We start from the raw sequence: 18,245 nt of genomic DNA on the forward strand, positions 1-18,245 counted from the left end.
TTCCTTCCTCCGGCCACCATGGCCGCGCGCCCCCCCCCCCCCCCCCCGCAAGGGGCGTGGCCGGAAGCGGCGGGGCGGCGGGCGGAAGCGGGGCCGGAAGCGGAAGCGGGGCCGGGCGGGCGGTGGTGCCGCCGCCGTCGGTGCCGGCGATGCTGTCGCTGGATTTTCTGGACGATGTGCGGCGCATGAACAAGCGGCAGGTGCCGAGCCGGGGCGGGGCAGTGGAGGGGGGTCGAGGCGGGCGGGGGGGGTCGGTCGGGCGGGGTCTGCCCTGCGCGGCCTCGGGCGGCGGGGCCTGACCGATTCCTCCCCCCCCCCCCCCCCCCCCCAAGCTGTACTACCAGGTGCTGAACTTCGGCATGATCGTCTCCTCCGCCCTCATGATCTGGAAGGGGCTGATGGTGGTGACGGGCAGCGAGAGCCCCATCGTGGTAGTGCTGAGGTAAATTCCGCCGCGGGGGGGAAGGTGAGGGGGGAGAACCCCGCCGGGCCCGGGGAACCGGTCGGGCCCGCCACGGCGGGGCTGCGGCCGCCGGTGGAGGTTTGCCAGGGGGACGGGGCAGCGGGAGGCTCCCGCCGCGTCCCCGGGCGCCGAGAGGCTCCCGTAGAACTGCTGCTGTCCTGTAGCGCGGAGGAACAATGGGGGAAGAGGAAGGAGGTAAGTGGGGCTGACAGCCCCACGAAAAACGGCGTCTCGCTCTTCGGCCTGTCTCAGCCTGTGCGTTGGAGAGGTCCTGAGGAAGGGCTTCAAAGAAACATGGCGAGAGTGCAACCCAGGTGCTTCTGGATCATACCAAACCCCCTGGAGACACTCAGGGGTGCGGGTGAAAGACTTGAAAAGGGAAGGCCTTGAAGCAGGGGGTGATGGACCCGTTGCTCGCGCACATCGTCCCAGTGTAGAAGCAATGTCTGTGGCAGAGCTCCTCTTCTCAGCCAGGCTAATGGCACTTCCTGTAGTGGAAGCCGTGGCAGCGGAACATGGCGGTGCGCTGGCACCTCCTGCCCTGCCTGTCCGCGTGTCTCATTGCTGCTACGAGAACAGTGAAGTCTGTGGCGAGTGTCAGTTAGCAAAAAGGAAGTGGAAGTCTTTGAGATGCCGGCAAATGAACTCGTATAGCAAAAAGGAGTTCCTGGACTTTTTTTAAATGGGAAGTGGCTTACTGAAGGGCCCAGTGAGCATTATTATGTGTATGTTGCATCCTTAAAAGTATCCGCTAACTCTTTTGTCACAGCTGCTTGTTTTTTTCCGGGCCTTCTAGTGACCTGTGACATGGCCAGAAAAAGGAGAGATGCAGCTGTACCCTTTTATACGCATGGCTGAAAGTAAGGGATGTCACTCTGTAGCTGGATAGGATTTAGGTGTTGCCTCTTGCTCTTGTGCAAGTGCTGTGCAGTGGTTGTCACCAGCATTACTCCCACGTCCTGGTGCCTGGGACAAATTCCTGTGGCCAGAGTTCTTGGGCAGCCATCATATGCTGGCACTGTCAGATGCCGCCTAGATATTGCATGAGGCTGTTCTGTGGCCACGGTGGCCTTTCTGTGTGTTTCTGCATCAGCGTTCATTACCGCATGCCATTTAACAGAACTCCCACAAAATAAAACCAAGTGGCATTGCCATTCCCTCCTGACAGATCTGTGAAGTCCAGGGGAGATGTTTCATGCTGTTCCTCCCAGTGAGTAAGACAGGGGCCATTAGGTCACATCCCTTCTTCAGCGATGTGATCTTCTATTCTGAATAGCAGCTTCTGCACTGTCTCGAGATAAAACACAAATATATGCGGTACTTAAAGTTCATCATTTTGTTTTGCACTGCATTATTTATCCGGAATTAAGAAGGTTAAGTATTTTGTAACAATTGCCATTTACAAGAGAGGAGAAAAATAACTTGAGTAGCGGTGCCTGAAATGAGATCGTTAAGCAAAGTGATGAATCACAATAACAAATTTTTAGCACGCCCGTCTGTCTGTTCCAGATGGGAATGCAAGAGCCTGTATGCTTTCGGTGCTTTGTTCGTGAGGATGATCTATCTACCTGTGAAAAATAAAAACAAATGACATAAAGCTTCTCACCACTGCCATGCTGCCAGTGTAGCCCTTCCAATGGAGAGCTCAGAAGTCGAGAAGATACTGCTTGTCGTGAGCCTTGTTGTTGTTAAGAAAGCAGGTGGCTTTCCCTGTCTGGTGTGCTTTTAACACCCGCTGCTGACGCTGTGCTTTTCCCAACAAATCTGAAGTGCCGGTCGTGTGGTGATGGAATGCAGTAGAGGTTAGACATGCCCGGTCTCCAAGTCCACGTGGATTTTTTAGGAGCTTTTCCTTGAGGTTATTGTCAGATTTTTCTTAAAGGACTATAAACTCTGAAACCTGCTTCCGAGTGTTTAAATATTGTTCAATTGCCCCTCTTCTCTTTTTCAGTGGAAGCATGGAGCCTGCGTTTCACAGAGGAGATCTCCTGTTCCTCACGAACCGAATTGAAGATCCAATCAGAGTGGGAGAAATCGTGGTCTTTAGGATAGAAGGAAGGGAGATTCCTATAGTCCATCGCGTCCTGAAAATTCATGAGAAGTATGTCGAGAATTTGGGGGATTGTACTGCAGCTGTTTAGCTAAATTTTTTCTCATCTCCCTGGGTAAATGAGTGGGTGGGACACCAGCAACAGATATCCAGGTGCTGTAGGAAGAGGTAACAAAGGCCCTTTCAGACAGATGAAATCTGCCCTTTTTGGTTTACTGGTAAAGGTCATCCAGCAGATTTCACAAGCTGGGGAGTCTGCTGTTGTCCTGGACTCCCCATGTCACTTAATGTCTCCTGTGCTGTCATTTTCATCCCAAGCTGCTACGTAATGGTGCTGCGTCGTCTCCTGTAGGTGTGGCTGTATTTGCCTGTGTGAAGTGACTCTCGTTTGTAGAGGCACAATTATGGAAGAAGGGTTTTTTGTATGTAGCGTGCATTATTTTAAAGCTCGTCTTTGTGCTCCTGGTTCCTGCTCTCGTGCAGAGGCAGGACTTTTCTTCTCTGTAGGAAGTGTTGCGGTGTTACACACGGAGTCTCTGTATGCACTGCACTCTCCATGTACTGTTCATTCTGGAAACGTTTAGCAGGCTGCATGTCTGAAGGAATAAAGCCTGGTCACTCTGATCTGATTGCTGATCAGGGTTTAGTTTTCCAAGCAAGGCTTCCTCTGCAGCCGTGAGCTTTCCAATTTTGCTGGTCGGGGAAGGTGGAAATGTGGCTGCTCCAGGCCAGTCAGCAGGGATACGAGTCATCCTCGTGAGGCATTTGAGTGAAACTAAATCTTGAACTGAATCCCTGGTTCTCCAAGCCAGCTCTGAGAGGACAAGGTTTGGATGGGGTCCCAGCATCTGTTTCTGCTGAGTAAATGCCTGCTGCAATATGAATGAACTGGAGCTCAACCAGGGCTCAGAGACCGGTTCCAAGGTTAAGTCAGTCACTTGAGTCATATGGAAAGGTGGCACTTGAGGATTGCTCTGGTCAAGTGAGGTCGATGGGGTAGAGGTGGTCCCTTCCCCCAGGCATTTGTAGCAGCCACAGGTGTTGGGACATCCAGACCATTTGTCTGGCCCATCATGAAGGTCGACCAGCTTTGTGCACATAAGTAGTCCAGCTGAAATCCTGGCTATGAGAGAGTGGCACCTCTCCCAGTAGACAGAGGAGATTCTTTGCTGTTCTGATTTGTTCCATATCAAAAACATTTGACAATGTCCATTTTCAAAGTAGTGTTCTTTGATACCACTAGTTTAAAAATTAGGTCAGTATCTTTGGTGAATTTGCTGTCTAACATCGCACGTGCGCTTTTTGTGATGTCTTGGGAACTCTTTTAAGTGAAATGCTAGTTACTTTCTCTCGTGTTGCATGCTAAAGGCTCAGCTGGGCTCCGGTGCTGCTGCTTGGGCTGACTAGGCAAGAAAGATCAGGGCTTCGCTCTGAGCCAGTCTACGGGCAGGAGAAGCAGAAATGTGCCTTCTGTGCAGCAGTTCATCTCCAGATATTCCCCACCCTTCTTTTTTTAGCCTGGCTCTATCTCAGCACTTTTTTTTTTTTTACTGTAACAGAACCATAGTGCCAATCCTAGATTCTGTGAAGTAAAGCCATTCTCCAGTATTTTAGGTTTCATTTCAATAAAACAACCAGACACAAACTTGATCTTTATGTTAGGAAAGATAAAACTGAAAAATACATACTGTGACCTGAAGCTGGGCGCTGAAGGCAGGACTCTGAGGTATCAGTTGCTTCTCTCACTAATTGAAGAATATTTTTCTGGTGACAGTTTGGAATTCAAGAGTGTCCTCTGAACGACCAGAGTTTCCCATTTCTTCCTGTAGTTATGGACTGAGTGAAAACTATGAAAAGTCTCTGTGAAAGCTGACAGGAGTCTCAAAGTGAAGGAAAAAAGAAACCCTGTTCTCTGTGCTTCTGTGGCAACTCAGGCTCTGGTTCACATTGGTATTGTTTCAGCAGGAGAATGTTTTTTTACTTCCTAGCCTTTGCTTCTTTCTTCAGAGTGGAATTGAGTTCATTCTTTATCACTAAACACAGAGTTTGTGGTCAGAATTTACTTAGTGGTTTTGGTGCAGGACAGCCAGACCAGATTGCATTCACCTGCGACAGCAGAGCAACTGTGCTGCGGGCTTCTCCTGCTGGCTCATGACAGAGCATTGAATCTGCTCAATAAGGTGGTGCGCTCCCGCACCGTCGGTCTTCAGAGATGAAACTACATTATCTACACCTTTGGGTATCTTCATCTTTTTCCAGACAATCTGTAAGCTCTTAGAATGTCTGCCGTTCCGGCACTGTGAGCCAAATGTGCTTTGAAGAAAGATCCGTTCTTTTTTTTCTCCTGTTTTTTTTTTTTCCTTGCAAGCCAAGTAACACACGTTGGCATTCAGGCATGATGAAAACAGCATGAGCTCTGAGGATCTTCGGCATGCTTTACCGAGTTGTGTTTGATCTGTCATTTCTGTGAGCAAGCCGACAGAATCAAGCTACAAGAACGCTCCTGCTCAGCATCTGCCTTGAGATGCCACAGGGAGAGTGACTGGCCAATCCCGAGTAGTGGCACAAAGCGCTGCTGCTAAGCAGGCATTGCTGGCTGTCCAGCGAGCTGAATGGAAATGACTGGGGAAGGGTGCGTAACATGGTACGCGTAAAGCTAGGGCAGAGCAGCAGCTGTTTCCAGGTCAAAGCAAAGATTCAGATGCTCCAGGATCGTGTTTATGACCAGCCCCAGGGCAAATTAAAGACTAGAGAGAGTATGTAGCGATAATTTCTGCAAAATTAGGATTTCAGGCACAAAGTGACCGTTCATAGTATTAATAGCCCCCTTTTCTTTTTCACATGGAGAACCCAGTCGCTTTTTGAACTGATACAATATTTTGGCATCTGAAATATCCTTCCAGAGAGACATGATTTGGTTTGCAGTGTGTGAGTTAAGCATAGCACCTTCTCTGGCTTGTTTTAACCTGTTTTTAACCTGAAACCTCTGAATTTCGTTTGATGCCCTCTGGGTCTTGTATCGGAAGTGGCAGTGAAAAACTGATTGTTGCTGTCTGTGTCATTTGTGTTGGACTACCGTCATATCTCCCATCAGTTCTGTCTTTTCCAGGCTGAAGAGTCCTGGTCTGTTGTTTCTTGTATGGAAGTGGTGCCAGACCTTGTTATCCATTTCTGAACCTTTGCCAGTTCTTCTCTCCATTTCAAAAAAGGATGTAGGGGGTTCAGAACTGCACAGAGCATTCAAGATGTAGGCACATCGTGAGTTCATGCAGTATCATAATGGTATTGTTTGTTTTGTTCTGTCCCCCTTTCCTAATAATTTCTAAGTTTCAGCTTGCTTCTGACCACTACTGAGTAGAACCGTATGCTTTAACCCCAAAGTCCCATTTTGGGTGGTAGTACCCAGAACCCCACATTTTTATATGAAGCAAGACAAGCATCAACATGAAAGAGGTCAAAAGCAAAGAGGCGATAGCTGCACTCTCGCTAGAAGTAGCTCATTCTACTGGTTCTGTTCTTAAACTCTGCCAGAAAGCTTGGCTGGGGCCAGAATTCATTCTTTCATTGGCTGGATTTTTTTTGTTGTTGTTTTTTTGTTTTTTTTTTTCAAGCTGTCTGCTTTCCACCGCATTTGACATAGTTTCCCTTTTTCAGCCTGTTCGAATGTTTAGGACCTGATTGCTTCTCATACCTTTGTGTTAGTCTCTACGCGCTTGCTCTAGAACAGCTTTTATGAAGTTCTTTTTCTCTGACTTACCCGGCTGTCTTGTCTTTGCTAGGCAAAACGGTGACATCAAATTTTTGACAAAGGGAGACAATAACGCCGTTGATGACAGAGGGCTGTACAAACGAGGCCAGCACTGGTTGGAGAAAAAGGACGTAGTGGGACGAGCGAGAGGGTAAGTGAAGTTGAAAAAGATGTGGCTTTTTACACTGCCCTCCCCCAGTGCCATCTGTTAATCCCCCTTCTCCTCCTGAACTCTCCCTGCCGGGTGTTTGTGACCTGCCTGAAAGCGTTTGAAAAAGGTACTGTGGAGAGTTAAAAAACAAAGGTCGCTCAGCTCTTAGCTTGGCTTAAGCGAAGGGATCCAGCCGTGAGCTGCATCCTGAGGTTTTGCTGCTGGATGGACACCGAGGCAAAGGCAGTGCACACTCAGGCGTGAGCAGAATTGCCATCGAAATGATTCGGCGAGGCACAGTCTTTGCAAGCAAGCAAGATCTGAAGAAGGCAGAGGCTAAAACACCTTCTGGCCTGCTTTTACTCAGCCCCCACTGCCACGGCTTCCCTGTTGACCGTCACCCTGAGCATGCTTGAGTGGCTCCTCCTTTGTACAAGTACCAGGGCAGGGCTCCTCCCGTGCGCACCCCTCGGTACTGTTTGTTTTAATAAAACCTTTATTCTTCTAGATTTGTGCCCTATATTGGAATAGTGACTATCTTAATGAATGATTATCCAAAATTTAAGGTAAGAGCTCTTTCATTTTCTGCCTGCTTCTCCCACCCCAGCTAAAATGACTTCATGAGAACTTTATACGTGCAGGCGGAACCGTTTGCCCTGTACGTTCGCTGCTGTTACTGCATCTTTAGATGTGAATGTGCACTCCTGTGTCCTCTCTTCTTTTTCTTCCAGTATGCAGTCCTCTTTTTACTGGGTTTATTTGTGCTGGTCCATCGAGAGTAGCCTCTTGCACTGAAGTACGAGGTGAAGGTGCCATGGATTTTTTTAGATGAACGTTTTAAGTAGATGATGGTCCAATGTGCCAGGAGGAAGAAGAAAACATGCATTTCAAAGCTTCTTGCCAGTTTGGGTTTGTTTTGTTTTTTACTGCGTAAGGGTGAATGTTTGTCACGGTATTTCCAATGGTTTGTCACATTTTAGCATTTTTAGTGAGTTTTTATATTAAAAATTTAAGCCAAACTGTTCAGTGTTTCTACTTTGAAGCTGAGCTTCCTCTCGAAGTGCCTAAAGGACTGTTTCCTCTAAGTCTGTGCCTCCGCTGGGCAAGCGTGACCTCTCCCTGTGCTGACTGAACTGTCAAACGGTGAGCTGTGGAGGTGATGTTTTTTCCAATTCGGAACTGGAATAAAGATTTTGCATCTCGCCCGGTATGAGCCCTGCCACGTTCTTCGTTACTGCCTGGCTGAGTGCAGCCTCATTGCCCTGGGGTGTCCCTGGGCTTTGCCGTTGCAGACTGACTCCTAGAGCCCAGCAAGTGAACTGGTCTTCTCTTACAGAACGACTGCAGCTGCCCTTCTCGTTTCCTTTTGGAGAGTAAGCAGTCCTGAGCTGTAGATCCATTCACCGTTTCTGTAAATCATGCTGAAATAATCTTAAAGACTGCAGGGTGTTCTGGGCAGAGGATTACTTCGTGCATAAGCTGTCAGTGCAGGACTAGGTAACAGAAGAATTGAGAAGGGAAATAGCCATAGCTGTTTGGCAGGGATGAGTTGTTAGGATGCAATAGTAAAATTTAGTTTTGGAAATGTATTTTAGGTCTCTAGTGATCCCTGCAGCTGGTCACATCTTACAGCTCACCTGAAAGCTGCGGAAAGGCTGAGCCCCCACTGCCCTGAGGTCTGAAAGAAGAAACCACTTGTCACCATGTGCAATAGCCTTTTTTCTAGGCTTCTCATTCAGGATAGTGATCCCGCTTGTGGAGGTGTGTCACAGGAGAGCCCAAGGAAGAGGAACAGGGCAGAGGCTCTGCAGCTATTGGCATCTATATAAATTTGTGCCACCTGCACTGAGTGAGTGATGATTATAAATCGCCTCCGTGGTGTCTGTACTGACTCACGAAACCGTTTTACCTCCCCTTCGCTAGGGCGGATCTTCACAAGAGTGGGCAGCGGGAGCACGCTGCCGTGGCTACCTCTGGCCGAGGCTGCCTGACCCCTCTCCTGCAGTTTGCTACCGGTTGTCTTGCTGGGACAGCTTCCCCCTGCCCGTGGGAGCCTGTCTCCTCCCGCGCTCTGCTTTTCCCCGGTTAACACCTCTCCTCTCGGTCTCGCAAAATCTACAGACGGTTCAAAGCTTCGGGCTGTTACTGCAGCTGCGTTTCACCGCCTCCTGTGTTCCCTCTTCATGCCTGCTCCGAGCTTGCATGGCAGCAGGGATGGTTAAAGCTGAGCGCTGCTGCCACACACACATCCTGCGTCGGGAAGGGCAAGGAAAAAACCCAACGGGGTGCGCGTGGTCTGTTATCGGTCTCTTGCGTCTGTGCCTCATTAGGCTTGTCGGGCCTGTCCCGTCTCTGGAGGTGAACTGTGCCACCAGTTGTGTCCCGGGGACAGTTTTGTTCCCTGCTCAGCAGGTGGGCTGGCCTGTGGTACCCCAGCACGAGTAGAGCCCATTGGTTTAACTGGGTGGTTTGTTCCCTGGGTAGGATGAAGCAAAAAAATCATCTGTTTGGGACACTGCAAAGAGGTTACGAACAGGGCCAGCCCCCAGTGCTGAGCCTTGTACCTGTTGCTCTTGGAGTAATCGTAATTAGTGAAAAAAATAGCAATAAAATCTGTATCTCCCGCTCCCAGTGCTGTAAGCCCTTGAGGAGAGAATTTGGATACAGAGTTTCTCCAAAGCATTTGAGTCACAAAGGGGATGTTTTGTCAAAAGCCAAACCTGGGCGGCAGCGAGGGAAAACAAACTCTCTCTTTGAGAGCTGCCATCAGCCTGGAGCACCTTCCTGGGGACGTGGAGCGGCGATTCTGCCTTTGCGGGGAGCACGGAGGCCGAGTCTCCGCTCCCTGCTCCGCCTTTAGCTTAAACTGGTTTTGTGCTTAAATTGGTTTTTAACTTGGGCTCACATAAAGGAGTGAGCTGAGCTCTTCCAAAATCTGCTAATCAACACCTCACCGTGAAATCTCGCCCAAAGTGCTGCTGTTGCTATTCTCCCCGCCCTCTCGCATTCGCACCTTTTGCAAAAATCCAAGCGCGCGGAAGCCCTTGTGTTACTGTCGCTGAGTCAAATTAACAGAAAGGCTAAAACACAAAGGATTTAGGATTGTAGAGGATGCAAGGATTAGCTCGTCAAGAGCACCTGCTGAAACCCCAGTTCTGAAGGAAAAGAAATGGTCCTTTTGAGACGCTGGGAAATCACAAGGCAGGGCTCCTGCGAGGCAGCGTGTCCCCGCCGGTGGCTGGCAGCAGGTGTCAGCAGCCGGTGCCGCTGGGCACACACGCTCCTCGCCAACCTGGGTGCAAACCCGCGCTCGGGGCCTTGCAGGAAGGTTGTGCCTTTCCCAGCCTTGCTCTCGCGTGACGGCATGCCAAGTAACGGAGCAGGAAGCGCTGAAAAGCTGCAGGGTGGCCGGGGTAGAGGGTGGGATGAAGCCTGCGGCAGCACGGCCACAGCGGGTTGCTCTCCTCTGGCTTTGCGGATGCTTTCAGAACAGAAACAATTGCCCCAAATCGGGGGCCACAGTGTGAGATTTGGGAATCTCTCTCGGTGGCCCGTGTTCTGCCTATTTTCAGCTCCGTGTAGCTGAGAACGTGGCTCGGTGTTACCTGCAGCCGCGAAACAAGGTGTTGGCTCTAATTAGAGTGAGGCTAAATATGCAGTTAATCCACTCACAGCTCAAACGCCCACCGGCCCCCCGTGCCGCCTCCCACATCCCCGCAACGCCGTTCCTGCCGCAGCGGGAAGAGGGGGACGGGGACGGGCTGGCGTGGGCTGGGAGCTGAGGACACGGGGGCAGGATGACAGGGAGTTGTTGCTGGCTCCGTCCCTGCCAGACTCGCTCTGCTTTGCTGAGTGAAAAAGCTACGGAGCGTGCAGGATCTCTGGTGCGGCCGGGCGCTAGTGCTGAAATGTTTGGCGAGCGCTGCCGTGCTCCCGCAGAGCTGGGGGTTTCGCCGTTCGAATTTGATGTGGTTTTTTTTTGTTTTTTCCCCTCAGTTCTCTTCTTTTTGTCAAAGGCGAAGCTGTCTGGCCGGCTCCAGCAAAGCCTTTGAGACTTACGGCTTAGGAAAGACGGAGATCTTTGTGTCACAACAGGAATGGGATTTGTTTGTAAAGCATGTGGGTGTTGAAAGGTCTGGTTTATAAAGGAAAAAAAAAAATAAAATCTGCCAGGGCTAAGATTGCTTCTGTCTCTGTTGTGGTTACAGCCAAACAGAGCAGGTTTTCTGGTAAGCAATTTCATCGCTTAATTACTGTTCAGTCACATCCGCAGTTCAGGGCACAGATTCCTTCATGGGCAGGAGCTGTTTCACAGAGCAAAGTGGTGCTGGGCTGCTGCTGACCACGGCTGGAATTTTGTTGGGTGACTCTCGTTTTTCACGGCAAAGCTAAATGCGTCAGCAGGAGCAGGATGGGTGGGAGGTGAGCTGTGAGGAGTAATGCGCTGAAAAGTTGAAGCTCCTTGAGACAGAGGCTGTCTTTGTATGTTAACGATGCTTCAACGCCCGGCTGTCGGTTAAATAAGCATTACACCGCTTCATCCCGATCTGTCGCTGCTTATTGCTTAGCGGGGGTTTCTAGGGCTTGGGCTTGCAAGATGATGGGTTGTGGGCTTTCTTTAATGAGACCAGGTGATCTCCTGGTGGTTTTCCCACCCTTAAAATCGGAACAGGTCAACCTTATTTTTTCCGAGGAGAATCTGCAAGGTGAAGTCTCGTCCGTGTGTGGTTGTGAGACCGGTTCCTGCTGAAGAAATGCATGAACGCAAACGCGGTGTGCGGCTCCCAGAGTGGGATAAGCTCCTTGGCCAAGAGACAGAGAGGAGAGGTGGCTTCGGCAGAGCGCGTCGCTTGGGAACGGCTCCTGTGCTGGAGCAGGGGGAATGCAAAGCTGCTGTTTACGTGTCCCAGGCTGAAGACCCGCACTGCCTCAGTGACTCAGTGGCTGAATCAGATGAGGAGTGTCCTGGTGCCAGGCTCAGACTGCAAGGTGTGCCTGGCGATGCCAGAAAGGCAGAGCCTTCGCCGTTCCCCTCGGTGCCAGCAGCTCCTGGTGGTGGTTGACACGTAGCAGATGACTGATCTGACTGTCTCAGCGCTGGCTGCTGGGAACAGAGAAATAGCACCTATGGTGCATTTTGAGCCAATTTAAGAGCTTCCTGCCCCTTTACCTTCTCCCCTCCCTTGCGATACTTCCATCCCTTCATCACCTGCACCCCGGTGCTCCGGCTTGCTCGCCCCTCAGGAAGCAGCAGGTCTCAGCAGGGGAAGCTCCACCGGCCTGACCCGTGCTGGAGTCAGCAGGTGGGAAAGGGGCACGGTGGCTTTCCTGGTGGATCTGCCTTGGTGGATCTCCTTAGCCATAACCAGGTGGATTCCCTGTGGGTTGGCAGTCTGCCCAGCCACGAGGAGCCCCTCTTCCTAGTAGCGGCATTTCTGCTGCTTGAGTGCTCGTCCCTGTTTACCCCTCGATTTCCATAAAGAAGCACCAGCTCCTTCACATGCAGTCCTGCTGCCCCGTGGAGTGGGGCCTGCCCGCCTGCCGGGTCCTGCTGGCCAAGCGCAGCGTGTGCCAGACCGGCCCCTGCTCCGGGGCGATTCATAGCCATGGTTCATCCTAGCAGGTCCTTTGGATGCTTGGTCCAGCAGAGCTCCCTAACCCTTGGGGGAAATCAAGTATCTCCACGGAGAAGAACAGCCTGATTAGGGATGGACGAGAAATGCACCCTCTGTGGTCCCGGACGGAGCAGACATACTCACTGTCTTGGTCTCTCTGCCCAGCTCCTCATCTCTTGACTTTCTTGCTCCTTCTCTTTGGTAATTTAAAAACACTTCTGGAGCTCTGTCTGCCAAGCACCTTGATGATATCACCTTTCCTTTCCAATCTCTCCTCCTCCTGTAGAAACCAACCTTGCAGGGTTGCAGTTTCCACAGAGACAGAAGTGAAAATAACGCGGAGAAAATGAACTTCAATTTAATTCCTCTGAACTTCAGTTCGCTCAAACCGGGATGCTGGATTTCAGTCATGTAATTCTGTTTGGGACACTTCTGAGCTAGGCTCGGATTTGCCTGCAAGAAAACAAGATTTTGTTCTCTAAGTCTTCTTGCAGAGCAGTTATTTGTACTGTGTCCGGCGGGTGTGGAGTGAATGGGAAACCTCAGGGAAAACCACAACTCATTTACGGCTTAAATGAAAATTGAAAAAGAGTTGAAAACAAGATGTGTGAGATTTCAAATTTTATCTTTTATAAACAACATTTGTTGCCTGTGGACGAATGAGTGTAACAGAGGGATTTAATCTTTGTAAACAGGAGACAAACGCATCAAAATAGACCCTCAGGCGTATGGCAGGACTTTAAATCTGACCTGGCTTTGGAGAAGGGGAGAAGAAGAGGCTGGAACAACTTAACCGCTGCCCAGAGTTTTATTGGCACCAGGAGGTCCATGAAAGAGACAAATAGGGGGATTTGAGGCCTTTGCTCTTTGTATTTGGTTTTTATTAGAGCCATCGGTTTTGAGCGTGCGTTTGCCTGACCAGGTGGGTGCTTGCGGGGCCTGAGAGCTCCTGCACTGTGTTTTCGGACCTCTGCAGCTGGGGGTCTCTCCCAGGCCAGCCTGGCCACCTCCATGGGCCAGGCATTAGGCAGTGCCAAGGTGTCGAAGCATAATTCGACGGAGAAGAAACAAAATGGACCGCGCTTTAAACGCTATGAGCCATGGCACTTCCAGGTTGGTCTGTTAGGTTTGTTCATTACTGGTTCGGCGTTAGCGAGGCCCTCTTAGCCGTGCAGGTTTTTTTGCGGGGTTACGGAAAGGTCTCCTTTCTCTGCTTGCTGAAATCTTGCTTCGTCTTTAGGCATGTTTGGAGGATTTTCTCACAGCACCCATTTCACAGCTCTGTTACGGCTCACGTTAGCCCTACACGGACAAGAGGTGCTCTGTGGGAAGGAGCAGGGCACCCCGGGCGTCCTGTGCTGCCGTCAGCTCCTGGACACCAGCAGCAGGAGAACCTGCAGAAGAGATCAGCGACCAAGAGGACCCGGGCAGCGAGTCCCCGGGCCTGGGTGGAGCCGCCTGCGGGCTCTGAAGGGACACGACCCTAACAGTGTTGTATGGTGGCAAATAGCCATTTGCCGTGGTGAGGAGCCGTTCTGTCAAGCCGACCTTGGCACCAAGGGACAGAATGCTGGCCGAGGCGGAGATGCGGGGATCTGTAGGCTGTAAATGGGGTCTATGGACTGGAAAGCAGTGTGGCTGCTTTCAAGAGCGGACTTGGAGCTTGTTGAAGGAGTTAGGAGGCGTATGGGCAAGGTGAGCCTAGTAGGATCATCCACCTGGATCTCCCAAAGGCATTTGGCAAGGTCTCTCAGCACAGGCTCCTAAAGAAAGGAGGCAGCCCTGGAGTGGGGGGTGAGGCCTTACGGGCAGAAAGCATTTGCTAAAAGGGAGAAAAGGTAGGAGGCAACAGTCTCTGTAGCAGAAAACACCAGGGAGCTGTGCAGGGACGGCATTCGGTATGTTCGGAAATGACCAGCAAAAGCAGGCAAATACTGAAGTTTGCTGCTGACACACAGAGCTGTGTGGATGAAGGCCAACTGCGGAAAGAGACTGGGCAATAAAAAAGATGAAATTCAAATGTACATAAATATAAAATGGTGCACAGGGGGAAAAAACAATTTTAACTCTATTTATAAAACAACGGGTTCCGAGTTAAGTGTTACCGTCTGGAATGTCGGGGTTGTAACGGATTGTGCTATGAAAATGTCAGTTCAGTGGTCAGTAGGCGCCAGGAAAATAAATCGCATGCAAGAATTACTGGGGGAAAAGAGAGAGGAAAACAGACAATCGCCATTTCCTCCAACTGGAGGCATCGGGGGAAACCACCGGTGCAAGTTGAGGGCTTTGAGGCTGCTTTGGGTGAGAAGGGACCGTTCCTGGAGGGCGCAGATCTGCGCAGGGCTGCGGAGAGGCGGCTGCAGGCTGCTGTCGCCCAGCCCCAGGGGGTTAATCCCAGCGGGAGAGGGGACATGGAGCAGACACGCGCTCTGCCTCGTGGAGGTAACCATCTATCAGAGGTCCTGTGTTTGCTGAGTCACCTCTGTCCTCCCCTGGCTCCGATGCGGAGCCCTTGCAGGAAGCTGGCGGCCGACGGGCCGATTTCCTGCACCAGTGCGGTGACCTTTGCCAGTAAAATCAATTTCTAAAATACAATTTGTATGGCCTTTTTCTTGATATATAAGCTGGAAAGATCCCTTTGGTGGCTGGTAACAATTGGGAAAGTGAAGCTCTGCTGAGCTGGAGAGAGCAAGCTGCGGAGGAGCGCTGCGGTGGCAGCTCCTGCCCCGAGTGGAGGGGGACTCGCGGGCTCCGGACCGAAGCTGTCACATCCACGGGCTCCAGCCTCCTCCTCTGCGAGCTCCCCGCCGCTCGGCAGCCGGGTGTGCAGGCACTGGGGGACAGGTCTGCGCGCCAGGGTTGGAGGAAGACACGGGCAGAAAATCTATCACAAATCCGGCCGGGCTGGTGGCCTGAGTTCGGGTTATAGAGCCTCTCCCGGGCAGGTCCTGGGTGCCAGTTATTTTTCCCAAATTAGGAACAATATCACCTCTTTGCGAAGAAGATACGGACTAAAAAATCCAGAGGAAGCCTGGTCTCCATTTGTAAGCAAGGCCGCTTGTGTTGCAGCCACCTCTCGGGCTGCGTTTGTTTGGTCTCAGGGTGAGGAGGGAGGGGGCCGCCTTCTCGCCTTCCCAGGAATGGAGGGATTTGGCCACAGAGCGACCAGCCCGCTCCGTCCCCGTGCGACCGAGCTGTGGTGAAGCACCCGCTGGACGGACCCCGCGTGTCGAGCATCCATATGCCTGCCCCAGGGGCTGCTCAGCACCCGCGCCACGTTCGTTGGAAAACGGGCTCGTCTGTAATTACGCCACTGAAGAGGGTGCGAGCTGCGCTGAGCCTCCTGCTCTGGATGTGTCTGCTGGCGTCTGGGGCTGGTCGTTAAGGCGGCTGCTGCAGAGGAGGAAATCGGTGTTCTCAGGGCCCTGCCTGGATTACAGCTGGGCAGTCTCCTGTAGCACCGGCGCCGCTGCGCAGCCAGCGTGGAGCTCGGGTCCCTTTCACGAGCTGTTTTCCATAAAAACCCCACTGGCTGCCCTGAATTGTGCTCCCACGTCCAGCCTCCACAAGTCCCCCAGCAGCTATTCCATTGCTCTTCCCAGGCTTGAAATTGGGATTACGGGCTCAGGTCTCCCACGCATCCCCCACGGCCAAGCCTCGGTACTCGGCAATTAACCCACTGTCCCCTCAGTTTCCAAGCATTTACAGCAACACCGCAGCAGCGCAGGAATTCCCTGATTTCCTTTTCACAGCCTTTCCCAAGCCTGCCTTGCAGCCCCTTGTCAGTGCCGCTGGGATCAGAAGTACCTGTTCCTCCCCTCCCTCCCGCCCTGGCTGAGGTAACGCATGCAGCTGCCATCCGAAAAAGAGGGCAGATGTGTCCGTTCGGTTGCATAGCCAGTTAAAATCGGATCAGCACAAAAAGCCTTTGCCCTGTTCCAAACGCTGTGCCAGTTCCTGCTGCTTGTCCCCCCCCCGTCTCAGTTAATCTCCGCGGAGCTCGGTGCCGCCCTGAAGGAGCCGGACTTTATTCCATCACGCTTCGGTGGGTGCCGTAATCGCCGGGGGCTCTTTTCTCTGTCTTCTCTGTAATTGGTATCGCTTTATCCCTGGCTTCATCCTCTGTCATCCCACCGGTGACCCCTCTTCCCCCTCTCTGGCTGCTGGCGTGCAGCGACACAAGTCCTGGGGCAGACCCTGTCCTGCTGGGCCACCAGGCAGAGTTTGGACCCTGGCCCAGGCAGGTTTCCCCCCCCCCGCCACAATCACACTGCAGCTGCCCAAGGAAGCCCTGGCATTTCTGGGAGAAAAGCAGCAGATGAGTCGTTTGCGTGTGCAGTGGAGCCGGCAGCTCCACAGCACCCACGGAAGAATGCAGCTCCGCTTCCCAGGCGACACCCCTTCCCGAAACGTGAGGAGAAACCACTCATCTGTGCCAGTGCTGGGCAGTACCAGGCTCTTCCTCCACAGCCAGCACCCTCTCTGGACCTCACATCCTCCTCCTCCTGCCCTGACTACATCCCAAGCCTTCTCCAGATATCACAAATTTTCCGCATTTTTGCACCAGCTGCAGCAGCAGCCCTGCAAGTCCTCCTGCCTTCCCCAGAAGGTGGTGCAGATCGGGCAGTGCACATCAGTCTTGGTGTTCCTCCTCTTGCACCCTCACCTGCAGCTGCCAGTGGAAAAAGGGAAAAGGTTTGTGTCAGCTCTGGTTGTGTGTCTAGTTCAAAATCAGATCGGGGTGGAACCACCAGGTAGCCCAACCCAACACCGGTGAAACCTTCCCACAAGGCTTGTGAGGGCAGACCGGGGACATCAGAGCCAAGGTGGTGGTCACAGCCACCTAGCACCACTGGGACAGGGGGCCTCAGGGCTCCTCTCTCAGCTGACTTTATGGATGAGATGAAGCTGTCACGATGTGAGCATGAGGGTCAGCGCCACGGAGCTGCAAATGCCACATCCCCGGTGGGCATCATACTCATGTGCCCCACGCAGTGCATGGGGAGTGCCCAAAAGGGCCATGTCCTCAAAAGGCGAGCAGAGATGCGGGCTCAGCTCTACGGCTCCTGAGCTCCGTCAGGGAAGGAGCATGGGGAGAAAGCGGGGCGAGATTCCCCATTGCAGGCCGGGACCTCCAGCACACACAGGCACAAGAGGGTTGGCGGAGGCAGCCACCTCCCTGATGGGTGGTGGACCACCTCCTAGTTGGCCATGCCCATCAGCATGGCACACCTCCCTGACCGGCCACCCAAGGGGGTGCACGCACAGTTTGGAGGGATGCATGTCTGATGCAGGCGTACTTTTTAATTTTTTCCTCCCCGTAACATCAGAGCTGGGTTTGCAGTTTGGACTCTAGCCCCTGCTGCTGAAGAGGAACGAATCTCCTCTCATCCTTTGAACAGCGGTACATGCTGACAAGGGCATTGCGAATAAATCTTCCCTGTGCCAGTTCCCGGGAGAATTGGGTCACCTCAGGCTGTTCCTCCCCCACCAGCCAGCGCCTCCTGGCAGAGTTGTGGAGCTGTAAATTTGGCAGAAGCTGTCAGGGCCCTGAGGACACTAATAGGCCTTAATGGGTCCCACCTGGGGCCTCCGCCCCACAGGCCCAGGAAGCCATTAAAGCTCAGCCTTGGGCTGTTAGTCTTTCCTTGATCCATGTTGTAGGAGCACCGGTCTGCAGATCAGTGGTGCCTGGCTATGGGCTGACTTCTTGGCCTGTTCTCACACCTGCCTCACCACTATGGACCTGTCTGGACTGTGTCTGACCCTGCTTACCCTCACCACATCTCATCCTGACCTGGGACCTGCCTCATCACCTGCCCGATGAACTGGACTCTCTTTGAACTTGGTGGCCACCTCTGAGTCTCCTCTCCTTGCCTCTCAGCTACTGTGGCTGCTGAGAGAGCTGCGTTACTGGCCGCCTGTTCCTAAGCTCTTCAGACCTCCTGCTTCCTGACAGTGCTCTGTGTATACAACACCAACTGGAGAGAACTCGAAGCCCAGCAGGCTGGGTGGGATTTCTGGTCAATCTTACTCATCTTTTCTTTCCCATTTCAGACACACAGGCTTCTCCTGCAGCAGTCCAACCCCTGAGAGCACCCCGGAGTAAATGTGCAACCTGGAGGAGGCTGAAAGAAGAAACAGAGCACGACCTGCTTCTTGGGGGCCCTCTGACCAAATGCTTCCAGTTTTACAGAGGCTTCACTTTGCTTGAGCCC

At 52.3% G+C, this 18,245-nt stretch overlaps 1 protein-coding gene across 2 annotated transcripts; it reads left to right on the top strand.

Moving 5' to 3' along the window:
• Positions 1-79: 79 nt before the first annotated feature.
• On the top strand, positions 80-7,434 carry SEC11A (SEC11 homolog A, signal peptidase complex subunit). 2 transcript variants are annotated; one of them, XR_012588931.1, is made up of 7 exons: positions 81-200; positions 333-442; positions 2,415-2,564; positions 5,623-5,795; positions 6,293-6,412; positions 6,921-6,978; positions 7,144-7,434. XR_012588931.1 is itself a non-coding variant. In XM_074599605.1 (6 exons), the coding sequence occupies exons 1-6, from the start codon at positions 150-152 to the stop codon at positions 7,192-7,194; spliced, it is 540 nt and encodes a 179-aa protein (XP_074455706.1). In that variant the 5' UTR covers positions 80-149; the 3' UTR covers positions 7,195-7,434. The 2 variants fall into 2 exon arrangements, 1 of the variants encoding a protein (XP_074455706.1); XM_074599605.1 differs by lacking the exon at positions 5,623-5,795 and having other exon boundaries at positions 80-200.
• The last annotated feature ends 10,811 nt before the right edge of the window (positions 7,435-18,245 follow it).

This window comes from Larus michahellis, chromosome 9, assembly GCF_964199755.1.
Source record: "Larus michahellis chromosome 9, bLarMic1.1, whole genome shotgun sequence".
NCBI lineage: Eukaryota > Metazoa > Chordata > Aves > Charadriiformes > Laridae > Larus > Larus michahellis.